Source organism: Microcebus murinus, chromosome 16, assembly GCF_040939455.1.
Source record: "Microcebus murinus isolate Inina chromosome 16, M.murinus_Inina_mat1.0, whole genome shotgun sequence".
Taxonomy (NCBI): Eukaryota; Metazoa; Chordata; class Mammalia; order Primates; family Cheirogaleidae; genus Microcebus; species Microcebus murinus.
In genome coordinates, this window is record NC_134119.1 from 22872100 (window position 1) to 22892207 (window position 20108).

At 35.5% G+C, this 20108-nt stretch overlaps 1 protein-coding gene across 2 annotated transcripts in view; it reads left to right on the forward strand.

Annotated features, from left to right (window-relative positions):
* The window catches only part of TMX4 (thioredoxin related transmembrane protein 4), a 39482-nt gene that overhangs the window by 11984 nt on the left and 7390 nt on the right, over window positions 1-20108 (forward strand). For both annotated transcript variants that reach the window (XR_012923703.1, XM_012755122.3), the window contains exons 3-7: window positions 6803-6848; window positions 8493-8621; window positions 11449-11494; window positions 17579-17680; window positions 19529-19592. Coding sequence is in view for 1 of the 2 variants with exons in the window: in XM_012755122.3 (XP_012610576.2) it covers window positions 6803-6848; window positions 8493-8621; window positions 11449-11494; window positions 17579-17680; window positions 19529-19592 (387 nt within the window). In the remaining variant the exon portion in view is untranslated. The remainder of the gene's footprint in view (window positions 1-6802; window positions 6849-8492; window positions 8622-11448; window positions 11495-17578; window positions 17681-19528; window positions 19593-20108) is intronic.

Here is a 20108-nt window from a genome sequence, read left to right on the forward strand (position 1 = left end):
CCATGTGTCTTTTTATAGTTTTTTGAACCAGGATCTAGTCAGGGTTCATAAATTTGCATTTGGTTATTACATCTTTTTAGCCTCTCTCAATGTAGAATTATCCCCCATTTTTTAAAATAACATTGATATTCTGAAGAGAACAAGCCAAGATTTTCTTAGGTGTTTCCTTATAGTGACATTTAGCTTAAAAGAATATATATAATATTTTCTGCATTTTCTATGTAAACTAGAAATTCAAATCTAGAGGCATGAATCAGACTAAACATTTATGGCAAGAGTACTTACTTCACAGATGATGCTGCAATTTCATATTGCATTTCAGCAGAAGGCACCTGCAGTCACATTAGTGATGTTAATTTGAGTACTTGGTTAAGATGGTGACACTAAATATCTCCATTATAAAGAAATAACCCCACTTTGTGATTAGCAAGTAGTCTGTGAGGTGATACTTCTGGGTTTTAAGATCCACGATGATCTTGCCTGAAGCAGATATTCCATTATGGGTTCCAGAATGATGAATTTCTAATTCTGTCATTAAATTTACTATTATCATCTGCCAATGAGGTAATTTTTCAGGAGAAAGAAAGAATTGCTTTTACCTTGAAGAGTAGAGAGAGATAGAAGAGACTGTTTTCGATTCTGAAAAAAATATGTACAATCAATCTGTAGTTTTAAAATAACTTTGTGTATTATATATAAATTGAGAAGAAAAGTTGGCCTTCCGTGATCTAAATGTCTAAAATATGGCTATTTTCAAATTTTAACAGTCATCTTTTCTTATTGACATTCAATTTCTACCTACTATATCCTTTATCAGGGAAAAAAAGAAGATAGACATACCAATATAATTATTCACCTTTTTGTAATTACTGTGAGTCCGAAAATCACAAAGCAATGAAGACCAATTACTTGGACAACAAAATGGGTGGTGTATGTTAAAATTGATGTGTCATCTGGTCACGGTGGCTCATGCCTTTAATCCCAGCACTTTGGGAGCCCAAGATAGGAGGATTACTTGAGGTCAGGAGTTTGAGACCAGCCGGGGCAACATAGTGAGACCTTGTCTCTATGAAAAATAAGGAAAAATCAGCCGGGCATGGTGGCACCCAGCTGTAGTCCCAGCTACTCAGGAGGCTGAGGCAGGAGGATCACTTAAGCCAGGAGTTTGAGGGTGAAGTGAGCTATGATTACACCACTGTAATCTAGGCTGGGTGACAGAGCAAGACCCTGGCTCAAAAATAATTTTTAAAAAATCAAAAAAATAAAATTGGGGAGAGATCTATTAAAAGGCATGAGTCCTTGAGCCTCCTTATTTGTAAGCATTTGAAACAAAACGATCTCTGCCCATCCTCTATTTAGAGATGGACAATTATGGTTATTAATTCATGGTTTTGGCCATCGTGATGAGTTATTCTGTTTAGACACGAAATCATTGCAATTACCTTTTTGCTAAAAACTTGTTTTCATCTTTTAGTCCTTTGAATCCAATAAAATCAGGTGTAAGACTTGTAAATTAGTGGGTACCAGGCACATTTTATGATGGGGTCTTAAAAATGCAGCTGGCCTATTCATATTTCAGTCATTTTATATACCTGCCATGAATTTACAGCATGATTTGAATTTAAAGGATTAAACAGCTTTGTGATAGGTTCACAAATCTAATGTTTAATTAAATATAGTCTTTTCATCTAAAAATATAGATATAACTATTTTTTCTGTTGGGAATGGATTTTTGATAATGAAGTAAGAGAAATTAAAGAAATATTTTTAAAACATTGTTTTGGCTCATAATTTAAATGAATCTAAACTATATATACTTGAAATACCCGTTAAAGAAGGAAAAAACTTCCATCTGGTATTCTGTAGGAAAGGCAGAAGCTTTAGAATTCTTTTAAATGATAAAAACTTAAAAAGTGCAACTCATAAAAATAATTAGGTGGCAAAATTCTTCTATGTGCATAATTGTTGGAATGGCCTAGAGAATTTTTCACTTCAGATTATATTTGTTTTAAGTTTATAATTTTACTTTGAATTACAAACCTAATGGTTTCAATTAATCTTTTAATAGGAATTAGAAATAACATGTTTATTTAACAAATATATGAGTTCCTACCACATACCAGGCCCTGTTTTAGATACCAGTGATACAGAGGTGAATGAGGAAGACAGAGGCCTGGCTCCTTGTTAAGCTTACTTTCTAGTGAAGGAAATAAATAGTAACAGAAATAAATAGGCAGATAATGTGAAATTGCGGCAAGAGCTATGAAGAAAAATAAAATAGGATAAAATGTAGAAAGTGATTGGAGCTAATTTTAAAAATATGATGGCTAGGTGAGGACTGTTTAACTAGAGTTCTTGATAAATTGAACTTTAGCAAGTCTCGGGGGAGGAGCATTCCAGGCAGAGCAAACACCATGTACAGGTGGGAGTGTCCTTGGTGTACTTGAGGAATGATATGACAACCAGTAGGGTACTCGAGATAAATGGAATGGAGAGGTAGCTAGGGACCAGACTGTGTAGGGTCTTACTGGCCATAGCAAGGAGTTTAGATTTTATATGAAGTATGATTGAAAGGAAACTACTGGAGTTTTTGAGCAAGGAAAATAACATGATATGATTTATGTTTTAAAATAATTCCATTGGCTACTCTGTGAAAACATTGATTGCAGGAGGTCAGAAATGGAAACAGTTAGTCCAGAGTGAGGATATGGTGGCTTGGACTTGTAGCAGTAGTGGTAAGTGGATGGATTTGAGATACTAGACTTCTTGCTGGATTGGTTGGGATGTTAAATAGACATCCAGGTAGAGATGAACTAGTGATATAAATTTGATGGTCTTCAGGGTAGATGGTACTTGAAGCTAGGGGAAGAATTGAGATTACCTAGGGGCTGTGTGCTAGAGAAGTGAGAACTGGGCACTCTATTCAGAAGAAGAAAAGAAGTTGCTGCAAAGGAACAGGAGTAGCCAGTGACGAAGGAGGACAGGGAGAAGTAGGAGCATGTGGAAGCCAAGGTGGAGAGGTATCTTATGTTGTACTAACTCACTGGTGAGCCACCAGGCCAGCTTGCCCCATCTTGGAAACCATTTGAGTATTTACTTCATTTTTACAAAATCTAATGTCCTAAATGAGCAATAGAAAACCATTAAAATGACATTGATTATTTCTCTATGGTTAAGTCCTTTACTTGATATTTCTGTATACAAATTTCCCTTTGATTACTGATCTCCATAAGTATATTCTTTATAGCCTTGCTACAGGAGTGCTAGTAAGGAATAATTTGAATTCTTTTTCCTGAAAGTAAAATTTAAAAAGAGGAAAATACAAGAATTTTTGAAGTGTTCATGCATACTCTTTAGCTATCAGTAAGAGTATATTAACTCTTCCATCAGTATGTCTAAATTAAGAGATCCTTTTAGGTATTTTAAACAGAAAATAAAATTTCGGAATTATCAAGAAATTATAAGCATTTTGCTTTTTTCAGCTGAGAGGTACAAGCCAAGGAAAGGGCAGGCCTTATATTAGGTTACATTACATTGCCTGTTTAATATTGCATAGATTGGGTGATGTTTCAGTTGAGTTGAATTTAGGAAATTAAATTTAATGAGTATATACTTGAACCTTCTGTTCCCTGCAGAAGGGCTTAGTGGTCAAGGGCAGGAAAACAGCATCTGCTCATAGATCACCTCCTGTTGGTGATGGCTATTTCACTAGATGAGAGATAAACTGGACCCCTGCCACAGCCAAGAATAAGCATTCTGTTTAAAACCACCAATTTAATACAGAATACAATTTAGTTTGCTATACTTCAGTTAGTGTTACATTTTTAATTTTATAATTATAAAAATAGTCTCTCCTTTGTATTCTATTGCCAGGTTTATTTCAATCTCAAAATAAATTTAGTTCTTTCTTTTCATTGTTTTCCTTCTGCTATTTGGTGATAATAACTAACATTCAGTGAACATTTACTTCAGCCTATAATTATATTACACACCTACATGTGTTTTAGCTTCATAACAACCCTATGAAGAACTGTTTATCTCTATTTTAGAAAACTGAGGCTCAGAGATGTTTAGCAACATGCCCAAAGTAACACAACTAATAAATAGTAGAACATACACTATTAGCTATCTCCGTCTTCTTAGTCATTAAATAATTTCTGTTGTGTTTTTTGCATATCAAAATATAATTTCCTACCATAATTTGTTTACTTTCTTTAAGCTTTTGATTCTCTTTTTCTACGTATGTTTAAGTTATGTTTTCTGATAAGAAATTAAATTTTTTTACATTCTGGATTTATACCTTTCCCATGTTGTATTACACTCTTCATTTTAAAGTGGAAATTACCCTTAAAATAAAAAAGGCATGCACAAATTTTGAGAGGCTTTGTGGTCAGACTTTTGTCTTTTTTATTTATAAGCGTAGGAGTATACTTGGTTTTTCCACACTTTTTGAAGTTCTTGCAATGAAATATCTTTTCCTCTTTTTTTTTCTTTTTTTAATTTATTGCCATAGCCAATGATGACTAAGAATATATGAAGGATTTTGGAGAGAAAATTTTAAAATATGCTTTGTGTTATCTAACATTTATTAAAAACCCTTTTATTCCAATAAAAATAAAATCTAAGTAGAACACTTCAAGAAATGATGAGTTATTTATTTTGTTTATTCCATTTTAAAAGACAATAGAAATAAAATACTTCCCTAAAATCATAACTCTCCTGAAATAAAAATTTTGGAATCTATAAGAATCTATAGCTAGGAAAGAAGGGAGATAGGAAGCTGTTTTGTAATAATTATTTTAAACCAAAGACATAATAATTTTTGACCACTTAGGAATACCAATATATTTTTCCCTGGCAATTTACAGTTGGAAGTATACTGTGGGATCCCTTGTTCCCCACTAAAGTGGAATTCCAAGCATTGTCAGAGGTGAAAATGTCCTTAGACAGAGGTACTTGTTAACAATCTTCAGTTAACCTCATTTCAGGTCACTTGTGTTTTTGTTACTGCCAATGCAACTGTTATTTTCAATGTACAATGACAAATTTATATAGTAAATGTTTCTTTTCATAATATTGATTTTAGTTAACCATGAGTACTGTGTTTCCTTTCAAGTATCATAGGGATGTTTTTAGAGTCCACTTGGTCTGATATGAAATAAAATAGAGAATCCTTTTTTGAGAAGACTTAATCATTAATTAATACATTATTATACTGAATATGGATTTAATTTCTAAAATGGGTAAAAGCAAATTTCCCATGTCATTAAAAGTACAGCTTCAGTGTTTTGAATTGCAAGTTACCAAAGAATTGTTCAAAGTAAAATTTGAGCAACTTGAATTGAATACATATTTGATTTGTCTAGATTGTTCTTCCGTGGAAAAGGCAGAGTGATGAGAAATGTTAAAATGTCATTTTTCCATGCTGGCCAGAAGGATCCTATAGCTGTCCTTTTCTTTACTCATTTTTGGTACCTACATAAATATATTTATTTGTAAATATTATTTATTTATTTATTTATTTTTTTTTGAGACAGAGTCTCGCTTTGTTGCCCAGGCTAGAGTGAGTGCCGTGGCGTCAGCCTAGCTCACAGCAACCTCAAACTCCTGGCTCAAGCAATCCTCCTGCCTCAGCCTCCCAAGTAGCTGGGACTACAGGCATTCGCCACCATGCCCGGCTAATTTTTTGTATATATATTAGTTGGCCAATTAATTTCTTTCTATTTATAGTAGAGACGGGGTCTCGCTCTTGCTCAGGCTGGTTTCGAACTCCTGACCTCGAGCAATCCGCCAGCCTCGGCCTCCCAGAGAGCTAGGATTACAGGCATGAGCCACCGCGCCCGGCCAATATTATTTATTTATAAACATTTAAAGGACAGGGATCTGTTCTTTACTCCTAGTCTCTTTCAGGTTTTTGTTGCATGCCACTTTTTCATGATATCATTGTTCTCTATTTATAGTTGTGATTGTGATTATTTGATTAAATTCTTTCCCTCTGCCACTAGACTATAAGCTCTGTGAGAACAAAGACTGTACATGTTTTTACTCATCTATGATTTTTGAGCATTTTTCATAGTCCCTGGAACAAAGTAGGTGCTTAGTTAATATATGCTAAGTAACCAAGGGTTTTATTTGTCTTTACATGCATGTAGCATAGCATTTGGTACTTTGTGTTCAGTAAAAGTTTGATAAGACAACTTGAAAAAAATATAGTTTATGTACATATATTTCATCTATTGTACTTGCAAATTTTTTAAGTGTCCAAAGACTGTATGTGATCTTTAGTATTTTGCATTCTTCATTCTTTTGAAACTGATAACTGATATAATAATACTGATAGTTTATTGAGTCCTTCACTATGTGCCAGGCACTATGCTAAATTCTATTATACGTGATCTAATCTAACTTCAGAATATTTAGGCTTTAATAGACCTATTTTCCAGATGAGTTGACTGAGACTCAAAAAGGTTAAATAATTAAATGAGGAAGTTAGTATTTAACCCATATTATATGACTCTAAATCCTATTCTTTTACCCTCCACACACTCCCAAAGTGATGCACAAACCAGGAAATTCTGGAGTAACACATTGAAGATAACCAGGTTATGTCAGTGATTGGAAAGTGTTAGTACAAATGAGTAAAAATGAACTTTCTTTAATACAAAAATAAATAGTGTATTTGACTCAATAATTGCAGTGATTTTCATGTGATTATGAAAGCAATCTCAAGGATGCTTTTTCTTAGAACTTAAGTGCTTGGGCTTGACTTGTGATCTTTTTTTTTTCTTTATGCTTCTTGTAGGTTTGAGTGGCCGCTTCTTTGTCACCACTCTCCCAGCATTTTTTCAGTAAGTTTAAATAATCTTCTGCTCTTGCAAAGGTTAGAAATGCGTAGATGTGTGCCAGGACATCTGAGATGTGTCTAAGTTGTTTTCCATGGCCACCACTCATTCAGCTTAATGTTTGAGAGGAAAAGACTGATCTGCTCTGAGGATAAGAGAAGGATGCCTGGAGTGTTATGGAAAAGGAGGACATGATTTCAGCAGGGTGTAGTGAGAAGGAGTGGTCAGAGAAACTTTCTCCGATGATATCAAAGGTAGGATGATTCTTAATAGATAAGTAGGAATGGGTTAAGCCAACAAATTGAGTAGGTCTTTCCAGGTAAAGGAGACAACATACAAAAACCCAACAAAAAATGAGATGTTTTTTGAGAACTATAACTCATTCTGTTTGGCTGGTCTACAGGGACAGTTGGGCTCAGGTAGTGGCAGGGGAAAGAGAAAGGAAGGGATGGATTCCGGAGATACTTAGGAGGTGGGATCACTGGGGCTTACTGACTGGTGTAGCCATGGGAAGGAAAAGTCTGTGATGACTACCAACAGGCCATGTGTAACTTGTGAAAGCTCTTGCCTGCCTTCAAGATAAGGAGCCATTAGGATAAGATAAAGTTTGAAAGACAGAGGCAAAAATGGAAGAGATAAGTATGAAGTACTTATGCTAATTCCAAATGGAGAAGTTTAGGTGATAGTTTGAGGTCAGGATCTAAAGCTCAGAACAAAGATCAAGATTGACGGTACCTATTGGAAATTCCTCAGTATTGAGAAAGATAACAATTGAATTGTATCTAGAGAAAATACATATCCTAGGAAGAGAAGCAGGTCAAGGATTGAACCTGGGGCTGACTAAAATTAAGGAGACAGTTAGTGAGGGAACCTGAGTTGGAATGATCAGAGTAGTAGGAGGGAGTCCAGAGAGCCTGTGTCATAAAGGCCAACTCAAAGGATGAAGACAGTGGTATTCAGTAGTGGATAATGCCAATGACAGGTGAAGGGAAAATGGCATAAGAGTGCTCTGTGGATTATGGCACTGATAGTCATTAGAGACTCCACTATGAGCGGTTTCAGTGGAGTCATTGGGGCAGGACCTGTGACTGCACTGAGTAGTGAATGAGTAACAGAGGAGAAAACGGCAAGTGTAGTTTCTCCTGAGAAACTTGATTGTGGCAAGAAAACAAGAGGGAGGGAAGGCTGAAGGCAAATGTGAGACTAAGAGGTTTTTGTTGATTTTGAGGGGAGGGACTTGAATAACATGAATTTGGAAATGTGGATACAATTTTTTTACCTTGATAACAATGGCTATTTTGTTATCATAAGAGAAAAAAACAAAATAATTGTTAGCAAAAATAATGAAAAGTTACTTAGCAAAGTAAACACTGCCAAGAACTTTTAGTCACACATTGTGCTTTTAGTCACACATTGTGCAGTGATAAAATAAATTGTTCAATGCTTTCAGTTTAGGGATTTCTGATTTGTATAGATGAAAACTTATACATGCTTTCTGATTTATGCCTAACTATACTTTTGTCTTCATTTGAGCCAATTTAAAATTCAAGTGCAGTTCACATATCTGACCAGTAGTTATTTTGGCTTTTATTATCTGTAACACCTGTTATTTTAATTTATTTATTTTCTACTTGTTTTTATAATTTATAGTGCAAAGGATGGGATATTCCGCCGTTACCGTGGCCCAGGAATCTTTGAAGACCTGCAGAATTATATCTTAGAGAAGAAATGGCAATCAGTTGAGCCTCTGACTGGATGGAAATCCCCAGCTTCTCTAACGTAACTTGTTAATTTTTTTAATAACACGGTGTTATTAATAAAAAGGAGATATCAGGTTAATAGCGTATGGGCTTGAAAGCCTGTATTTTTCTTCACATCAGTTCTAATTACCTGTACCACATATGGCCACTCTTGGACCATGTGGTATTTCTAGTTTTGTGACACACAGAACATTTGTTTCAGTTAGTTTTTCGTTTACTGGGAATTAAGTAGCCAGATTTGGGTGGGTTATAGAAAACCTCTCTTCGTTAGCTTTTACGCTAAGCCATGCTGACTATTTTCTCTTTACAGAAGGTGACATTGGATATCATTTACCATTTTCTCCTTCCTATAATTATTGATAAGATGGAGTAATAACTCTTGAATATAGTTCATGACAGAATTGCTGTTGCTTCTTATGCAGAAAATAAAACCTATGGTGTCTTTGGTGCCTAAAAGAATACTGCTGGGGGTGATGCCGGGCCGTGACGGCAAACTGTCTAACACTTGGTGAGGTAGATAAGGCCAAACCATAATAATTTTTTCCACAGACTTAATTTTAAATGAACTGTCATATTTGTAATTAATTTTATATTCTTATATACAAATATAAGAAATTGTCCTACTAAAATGAGGAAAAATTATACAATTTATTAGGAATAAATCATCTAGGCATCTATGTTAATACCCAGGAAACTCATGGCTTACTCTAAAAGCAGCTTACCTCTGGCATTTCATCCTAAAAATATTTGAGCACTGATTTTATATCAGATATCATGCTAGATCTTAGGTATTCAACAGTGAATAAGACAGACATGGTCCTTCCATTCTCCTCTGGTAACTTAAAGTAAGACAGATTAAGCAAAAACTTGAGAATACAAAGAATCATAGTCTGGAGAAGGACAGTTAACAAAACAACATACTTTACCAAGACAGGGGTCTTGTGGGGTCATAGACCTGCTCTAGATGGAGGGGTTAGGAGAGGTTGCTCTGAGGAGAGGCCTCTAGGTATCATCTAAAGAGTATAAGGAACTAGCCCAGGTCAAGAGTAGGGAGAAAAATATTCCCAGGAATGGCTATAGCATGCACATAAGCCCCAACTTGGAAAAGAGCTTGTGTGTTTGAAGAGTAGAGTGGTGGCCAGGGTTGAGTACAGTGAAAAGGAGGGGGAGTAGTCTAAACTGAATAAGAGAGGCAGGCCCGAAGCCAGATCGTGTAGGGCCTCTGGTATGGTGAGGAGCTTGGAGGTTATCAATAACCTGGAAAAGTTGACTCTCAGGAGAAAGGCTTGGAGAGGGCAAGGATGGATAAGGTGAGATGAGTTAGAAGGCTGCCGTAGTGTCCAACCTCAGGACTGTAGCTTGTATCAGGTGGCAGCAGTGGAGAAGGAGAGACTGAGTAGATTTAAAATACATTTTGAAGGTTGACTTGGCCAAGGTGAAGGATAGGAAGGATTCACAAGTAAAATCTTCTTGGTGTCTGATTGGGTACATCTTGGTACCAGTTACTGATTTGGGCAAGAGAAGATCCAGGGTTCTGTGTTGGATATGTTGAGTTTGACATGCAGATATTATAATGCTGTCAGATTGAATGTATGGGGGTGGGTCTTCATGGAAAATTCAGGAACACAAATACAAAACATGGGCAGCATCGAAAGCCTTAGAAGTAAGGGGAACACCTAGAAAGAAGGAAAAAGAGAATAGTGCTTGGGACTGAGCCACGAGCCACTCCCAAATTAAGAAGTTGGGTTAAGAAGGGGTCAGCAAGAGGAAACTGAAAATGAGTACTGGTGAGGCAGCATGAAAACCTGGGATGTGCCATTTTCCAGAAGCCCCATAGGTGTTCAAGAAGGAGGGAGTGGTCCTTTGTGTTCCATGTTACCAAGAAGTGAAGGAAGATCAAATATAAGACATGGACATTGAATGAAGCAAGGTGAGGTCATCATGGCCTTGAAAAGTAGTGCTAGTGCAGTGGTGAGGATGGAAGGCAGAATTGAATGAGTTGGAGACATGGTGAAGAAGAAACAGCATGTGTAGACTATTCTTTGGAGAAATTTGTCTATGAAGCTGGAGGACCATGTGAGATCCAAGGATGCTCTTTTTAAAAGATAGAAAAGAGCAAACAGGCCAGTGAGATTGTTCCAGAAGAAAGGGAGCAATTGTTCATGGAGGAAGAGGGGCTGGGAGAAAGAACCAAGTCATTAACAAGACAAAAGGGATAGGATCAAAGGCACATGGGGAAGGAATTGGACTGTGGTAGGGCAGATAGACTTTCTCTGTGGTAACAAGAGAAGGTGGATGTACACCACGCTCAGATTTAGGGGTGGGAAGATAAGTGAGATCACATAATGGCTTCTAATTTCGCAGTGACATATGAGGAGTGTTTATTAGGTGAGAGAGAGTACAGGAGGAGAGGATGTGTAAATTTGGAAGAAAAGGATATGAGCTACTATATTATCTCAGAGCCTAAAAAATGCAGTAGGACTGGGCAGTACTGACAGTTTGCTTTAGTTTGGGATTTGGGGCAGTGAGAGTAGTCACTGGTCATGTGATTCCCCCCACCCCCCTGAGACATTCAGCTGCTTAGGGATGAAGTTTTTGCTAGGTAGGTACAATGGAGGGAGAAAGTGCCAAGGAATTGGAATATATTTGCAGCAGAATGCTTCAAATGATGGCCATGGATGCTAAGTTCTATAAGAACAGAAGTGAAATCCAGGAACGAGGACAATATATATAGCAAGAAGTAGAGGAATCAGTGGAGATGCAGTCCTTCTGACCTGAATTTTGTTTGTTTTGTTTTGTTTTTTCTTAGTATACATGATCAGTGATACTCTCTTTTCTTTTTTTAGGATGTCTGGTATGGCTGGCCTTTTTAGCATCTCTGGCAAGATATGGGTGAGTAATCTTAAATAAAATTTTATAGTTGTATTTTCAGAGAGGCTTTTAAGAATAAAAATGTAGCTTTTAAGCTTTGGAGAATAAACCTGTATAAATACTTTTATAGATTCCCTTTTCTTCTTAAGCCACACAACTACTTTCATGTGGGTTTCTCAGTGGTAATTGAATAGGGACCTGTAACTACTTTGTCAAAGTCGTATTTTCTTAGACCAATGATGAAGTCCTTCCATCAAAGCAAAAGGGTTATGTGGTTTTACTTTATCTTATTTTCCCATTGGCATATCTCCACACAGATCAAAGATTGTTTATGCCTGAAAGTGGTTCTGTGTATCATGAGTTGGCAAACTCCAGCCTGTGGGTGTGCCACCTATTTTTGTAAATAAGGTTTTATTGGAAGACCGCCACATTCATTCATTACCCATTGTCTATGACTGCTTTTGTGTTACAATGGTAGAATTGATTAGTTGTGGCAGAGACACAGAGCTGTGGCCTACAAGCCTAAAATATTTACAACCCAGCCTTTAAGAAGAAGTTTGTAGACCCTCACTATATGTGATCGTGTAATTTCACTGAGTGATTTCAATGGGTTTGAACCATTATTAAGCTAAAAATGTTGAGCTATCATATAATGTTGAATATATCCCATAATTTTTTTGTTCCTTCTCTGTGGAGGGGGCGCTAAATACAATGAGATTTAACAAAATTGCTCTGGAATTAAATATAGCTCAAAATATTTTTTTAAAAAAATCTTAGAAGTAAGTTTTCCTACATATGTTTTCTAAGCTATGCTTTGTAGCTTATGGTGTCATGTTTGGAACTTAATATCAGGAAGTTCATGAAAACTGTTTTTCTCATGCACAGTGATACATGTGGAGGGAAATTTAAGAACAACCTTTTATATCCCACTTTCTCAGTTATAGTATATATTCTACTTTGTGATATAGAATATATACTATAGGTTTTTTTGGTTGGTTGTTTTGTTTTTTACAACAGCGGCTAATGGGATTTTTGGATTCAGTCTTTTTTATGGCTAAAATATAATTTTTTTTGCATTTGTCACATTAAATGATAATTAGTATTTTCCCTTTTTCAGGATAGTTTGAGTTTTATGTGGTTTTCTTCTACTATTTTCTTACATTTGTGAGAATTGTAATCAAGGGCTGAGAATTGTGAATTGGAAACTAGGAATTGAGAGTAAGGGATTCTGCCTTCTGCATTATGTTGACATTCAAGGTTGACAAAATCATATAACCTGAGAGCTGTCTGAGCTTTGTCACATTATAATATCTACTTCAATAGGATGATTATAATAGAGGGATATCAGGCAGCACTGACAGCAAGATCTTAGCACAGGACCTATAATAAGTACAGATCAAGAGATGAATTTGTTCTTCAGGTTAAGAAAAGCCTAGATAGAAATTGATCATGGCCTTGATTGATTGTTAAAGAGAAGTTTTATTTTCAAAGACAGTATTACGGAAGATGCATCATTGTTCTAACCTCATATAGCTTGTCATTAGCATTTGGATCAGGGGTCCTCAAACTTTTTAAACAGGGGGCCAGTTCACTGTCCCTCAGACCGTTGGAGGGCTGTTGGAGAGTGCGACGCACATTCCACATGTGTGCACTATGGACCCAGGACAAGTGGGCTGCTAAGCAGGACAGGCAGCAGTGGCAAAAACACCCGGCAGGCCAGATAAATGTCCTCGGCGGGCTGCATGTGGCCCGTGGGCCATAGTTTGAGGACGCCAGATTTAGATAAATAAGAGTTTAAATTAGAAGTTATAGTTTTTCATTATGTTATGCAAACGATTACAATGTGTGACATTTAGGGTGTGTCAGGGCCAGGAGAGGGTGTTTTATCTTTGCATACACAGCACCTAGCCATGGGTAGCACATATGGATTCTGTGTGGATGCATTGAACTGCAGAGAAAGGGCCATTTAGAGAATAGAATATGATTCATATCTGAATAACTAATTAAGATGTTCTTTTTAATGATGACAAGTAGAATACATATGGTATGTACATATTATAATTTATTTTCAGGTATTTCAAAAAGGAACCAAATATAGATCATTTTATAAGATAAACTATAAAATTTGACACACAAATAATTATATTTTATATTTTGTAAGGTCAATTTTGTCTAGTATGAATACCATATTTTTTAGTTTAGTTTAGCATTTTTCTTGAATATTTTTTTCCATGTTAAACCTTCTTGATGTTGTTATGTTTTAAGAGAGTTTTGTAAAAAGCATGTAGTAAGAAGTAATTCTTTCAACTGATGAATTTAATCCATTTATATTTATTGGAACCACTAGTACATTTTTTCTGTTCAAAGATACTGTTTATGTATGTGTATGTGTGTTAAGGGGTGCACAGGAGAGGTGTACATAAAAGAACATAAATGGTAGATTTGTAGATTATTTTGATCTCCTTGTATATAGGTATATTACCTTAATAATCTGTAGTAGAAATTCTGGTATTGCCCTCTGTATCAGCATCTAGCCTCCCCAAGCCTCTTGACATTTCTTTTATTCTTAGAAATAAGTCCCCATCCTTGTATCAAATATATTGATGGGGCTCTTTCCACCTGTGTGTTTTTAGATTCTGGCTCTTGTCCTCTTATTCATAAAGTCTATGATTTCTGGCCTGGTGAGACCCAGTCATTGGCTGCCCATCAGGCCTCTGGTTCCACTTCAGCTTCTAGATACAGCTTTGCTTTGTTGCCCTCATGGAGCCACTTATTGAGCCAATCCTCCCAGCTAACTACCCAGTTTACTCAGTTCGCTCATTTAGCTGGCTCTTCCTTTAGTCTGAGATCCTCAAATCAATATTGATGGTATAACTATGGGGCATATAATCTGTTTTTAACTCATGCCTAGATAATATAAAACTGCAATATAACTATATAAACAATGAACAGAAGAAACACTGCACATGGTGAGAGAGACAGACAGATAGATACCAGGGGGTGGGGGTGGGGATAGAACCAAAAGACTATAAAGTCTCAGAGACAGAATATAAAGAAATGAATAAAGGCTTATAGAATGGCTAATGCCAGTGAGGCAGGATTTTTGATACCTACCTACTGTCTATTTTACCCTATTGAGTTTTTGTGGATACATAGACAGATAGAAGTCAGTTTTTCTTCAGCAATAGTTTTCCCTGCATGGGTAACTGGTTACATATAAGTATTTCCACAGGAAAAGACAAAACAAGTACATACAGTGTTAATGTTTGTGTGGAGTTTTCCTATGTATTAATATATAGGAAAATGATTAGAGAGAGATTAACAGTAGTTTTCTCTGATATTGAAATTATGGCTGATTTTTAAAAACCTTTTATCTTTTTCTGTAATTTCTAATTTTTTTTGTGTGATGACACAATTAAAACAGTAGCAGTATCTAGAAGATCAGAGCCTACTGAACTAGTGATTCCTTAAAGTCCTTGAGTTTCTGCCTTAGGAGTGAAGCCAACTTGCCAGGTCCAGCATTCTGGAGGTAAAAGCTGGTTCTTAGTATTCTTGGATCTTCCATTGATGAGACATCCACGTAGCTGAATTGCTTTGAACTTAGGAGTTACGTTTGGTCTAAGGTATCATGCCTATCAGGTGACATTTTAGTGCATTTTCAGTAAACAGAGTAGGATAATTCCTTTTAATGAACACATATAATACTGAACAAGGATCGGCATTTTCTACAAGTAAAAACTGTCACTTTGCCTGCCAATCAGAGAAACACAAAAATCTAAAACTGAATTAGATTTGTTTTAATCAATTATTCCTTTGGAAACATATATATGTATGTGTGTGTGTGTGTGTGTGTGTGTGTGTGTGTGTGTGTGTGTGTATGTGTGTGTATAATTCAAGTACATAGTACCACAAATACTAACATTGTAAATGGCTCCAAAACCATTATGGACTCAAAGTGAACAGATAAAGATTTATGCTTGCAGTTTTGAAAATAGAGTTTGACTAATGGGTCTTTAGTAATAATTACCTAAAAGACCACAAGATGGCAGGGTTTCTTTAAGAAACTTAATTAAATCCCCTAAAGAGTACGTTGATACAAGAAAATTAAAGTAGAGTTTATTAAAATAAGAGGATGTTATGAAACTTCTAAGAAGTGTTTGACTCAGAATACAATGATTCAAAAGCAAGTAATTTAATGAAAACTTAAAAATAGAAAGTTTCTTGAAGGTTGCTTTAATTATTTTACAGAAAGTACATAAGACATTGTACAGAAGAACACTTAAAACTGCATATTATTCATCTCCAAATTGTACGTTATTCATTTGAATAAGGTAAATCACCAGATCCTTATAAAGCAAGTTCCATAATGCACTGAGGCAGACTGGGTTTCAACATCTTCTAATTCTTTGGCATATTTCAGGGTTTAATCCTGATGATGTCACTGAGTTATCAAAAAAAGCATAAACTGTGTTTAATTCACAGTGTTTTCTAAAGTAGGGAATTGTGCAATATATTTACAACTTCTATTGAAAAGAGTTTGAATGAAACAATTTTTTGATATCTCAAATACCCTTTTTACCTACTGGGTTGTAAAATACTAGGTTATGCTTAACAAAAACAATTTCCTGGCTGAGCACGACTAATATTAATGCTATCAACAGAGAACAGATGACAGTTTTACAAATCAAGGGTTTGTTTGTATTTCCTATGAATAGTCCATGCATTTGATACATCTTTTCTTTATTCAACAAATATTGATACTTGGATTACATGTGTCAGTGTTGAAAATACTTTAGAGTTATCTCTTCTGCTAAGTAAGAAATTGTAGAGAGAGATCTCAGATTATTCTAGATCAGTTAACAAGCTTTTTTGCTTATTTATTTATCATTTAAAATTAAGCCAGAATAGCCAGGCGCAGTGACTCAGACCTGTAATCTAAGCTACTTGAGAGGCTGAGGCCGGAGGATCTATTGAGCCCAGGAGTTTGAGACCAGCCTGGAGATATAGGAAGACTCTGCCTCAAGAATTAAGTCAGAATAAAATATATTACTTAACTGTATAGATTACATAAACTAAGAAACCAGTGAGAATTATTTAGATTTTGAGAAATATGAAAATTAAATAAAAATTTAGACTCATTTTCATTAGCCTTATTGGTTTTAGGCAAGAAATTCAGCATTATCTCTTCTTGCTGATGATATTTAACTTGGATCCATTTCATCCTGTGTCCAGTAATTGTTTGGATTATAGTTAATGGCTATTTTTTGAAGCCATATAAGTCTAAAACAGCTCACTAAATCCTTCCTCATAGGGAAGCATGGCTCCTGCAACTCTACATCTAAGTGGCTTTGACGGTAAACTAGCTGGTTCATATATATAATTGCTGTTTGATTTGGTATGTGAATACTTTCTAGCTAAGACTGTTTGTTCCTCTTCACTCATTTTTAAAGTGTTTGCCATCAAATGGAGTCCAGAGGAACAGTGAACAGTAAGCACGAAGGGATGTTCACTCTCCTCAAAGACTGATGGAATCTCATTTGCTCATAATACATTAGCCAGAAAAAAAAGTTCTGCTGTCTAATGTTACATTTTATGTTTTCTGGTAATTTAGTAAACTTTTTAAAGGATGGATAGATGTAGAGCCAAGAGAATCTGATTAGAAAAAGGAGGCATTCTAAATTGTGGTGTTCTGTGAAGAGGAATTTGGTTTTAGCTGAAAATTGATAAAGGGCAAAGAAATTTAATTTTTTTTAATGCATGCTATATTATGAGTGAACATTGAAATATATATAATTATTAGCGGAAGGGGACCAAAAAAATCTATCATAATTGAAAAGAGGACTAGCAAAACAGTTCTATCAGATTTCTATCCAAATCTCTAAGGAAGTAACTCTTACTAGATATGACCTTGATTATTAGTCTCAGTTCCCAGTATAATAAAATTTGACTTATTCTCTAGGACTGATTTTAGATATATAAACCTTTTGGGGAACTTATATGTGTAGAGGTGATTTGAAGATTTGAGTTATAGCTAGAGAAGGAAATTGAAATGTTACACTGGAATTTTCATTGCAAGTAAATATTTTTGTTTTCTTCCGATTACAGCATCTTCACAACTATTTCATAGGGACCCTTGGGATTCCTGCTTGGTGTTCTTATGTGTTTTTCGTCATAGCCACCTTGGTTTTGGGCCTTTTCATGGGTCTGGTAAGAGATAACCAATCTTTTTTCCTGTCTTTAAAGCAAAATGGATTTCACGTAAAACTAAAAGGCAGCCAAGAAAGAAAAAGCACATGAACAAATATTCTTTTGTGTGTCATCTAAGCAGTTAAATCACATTTGCTTGTTTGATACTGCTTTCAATTGTAATGTGAGATATAATGGAAAATTCATTAAATTATTGTTCCCTAATACAGTCTTTGCATATTCTGAAGATATGTACTGCCCAGAATGCAGTGATAAAAAAATAAATGGAGGCACTACTTGAATTGATAGTTTCCAAGACAACTGAATCAGCTGTGATTTCACACCTTGCTTACTTGTTTAGAATATTGTGGTGACAAAGCCAAAGTTTTGAATTTGTTCGTTTGGGTAGATGCAAGATATTTTTCTTGTGCATGTCCTCCAATTGAACCTCTAATCCTGACCAACTGCTTATACATACACTCTGGTGGAAACACTTGAGGTGGATTTTGTAAGATAATGTAGATAAAACAGCATAATCATTACTGTGGAAAAAACATTTAAGAATCAAAGCACATCATCATGTCTTCTTTGGGCATAAAAATCAGTATCTAGTATGTGTCTGTCCATTTTATCCCTGGCTGTTTTAGATAAGAGTTGGAATAATACATTTATTTATGTAACTATATAGGCAACTATGAATGTTTTAGCATATTTTATTTTTTGTTATGAATAATTTTTTGTCTTTCTCTTAACCTCTTGATCCATTTGAATACATTTTAAACTACTATTAGGATAAGAAGGTACTAACCGTAGAGCTCCTAAACATTATATGATAGGAATAATTGATGATTACTACAAATTTATATAAAAGAACAAACTTTAAGTAAGGTTATCTTAAAGTTCCTTTATAAGAAGTGGGGACAATAACTTTATTTAGCAAAACAATAATAATAAGTTTAATGTGATGGGTATGGTAATTACCCCGATTTGATTGTTATACTGTGTATACATACATTGAAATGTCACGTTGCACCACATAAATATATACACTTACATAAATATGTAGTTATTATGTGTCAATTATAAATAAAAAATAAGAAAAATGTAACAAACATTATATCCTGTGAATAGCTAATAAATGCGTGACTGTCACATTAAAAATGTAAGGTTTTCAACCAGCTTTTTCAGATGGAAATGTTTTTCTCTTTGCTATTCAAATTAGAGCTTGTTTCTCCCCAACCCACAAAAGCTCCCTGCATTTCATTGCTCCACCTCCTGGTCTCCTCAGCCTGGCATTTAGGGCTTTTTCTGGATCCAAGCCCCAGTGGTGACCCAACTTGGTGTAGCTTTAGCAGCCAGGCAGCTGGTGCTACCCATCCTTTCCTGACTATGAGCAGGGCCTTGAATGTCTTCAAACAAACTGCCATGTCTGATCCTTCCCCACCCCACCATTGGTTGTAACATTCCTGAAATGTCCTTCCACTCAATGAGGGTCACCCATTGGTGAGGAGCACCTCCTGTACAGAGCAGTTGTGTTTGTCCAGAATAGTGTTTTTGAAAAAGACTTGTTTTAGATGTGGCTGATGATGTTTATTTTCTTATACATGATTGATTCATCTATTTATAATGAGCTCTCCGTAGACTTTTGACTTTGTGACCCACCCCCATTCCAAATTAATAGTTTTCTACATTATGCCATATCTGACAAGTAGGAAATTCTTAATTATATCATTGTCTTTGTTGAAGATTTTTGACCAGCTGCTAATTATTTGTCTGAGAATATCTGGTTATAAAGCAAGGCCTAATTTTGAGGCCATTTGGTAATAAATGTCCTATCTACTCACTGTAAAATCATTTTTTCCCCTTTAGGTCCTGGTGATAATATCAGAATGTTTCTATGTGCCACTTCCAAGGCATTCATCGGAACGTTCTGGTAAGTATGATAACCTCATGCTACTTAGAGTATTTTTGGAATTCTGTGATGTGCCCTTTTGTGCTTATATAGATAGTGGATTTTCCAGCTGACCAAACCATCACCACTACCAAATTCCTTAAAATATGTTCTGTAGGTAGTCGATTTGAACAAAAATATTGTCTTTTTTTTTTTTTTTTTTTTTTTACAACTAACACATACTTTATTTACTTGATTGTGACCTTATTCAACATAAAATGTTTTTGAAAAAAAATATTTTTTTCCTCTCTTAAATTAGGGGATATTTCATTCTGGCAATTGTTTTTTCCCTTTAGGCTTGTGCTCTTTATTCATCAGGGATATCATTTCCTTCATTCAAACTAGAACTAGAAAGGAGGGAGGGGAACTCACATGTGCCAGTTCCTCTCCTGAGTCCTTTAAAAGCAGTTTCCCCAAATCCTCACACTGTTCGACACTGTTTCTGGGACCAAGTGGCCCTAGATTCTCGTGTCTTTTGTTCCTGACTCTTTTTGAGGC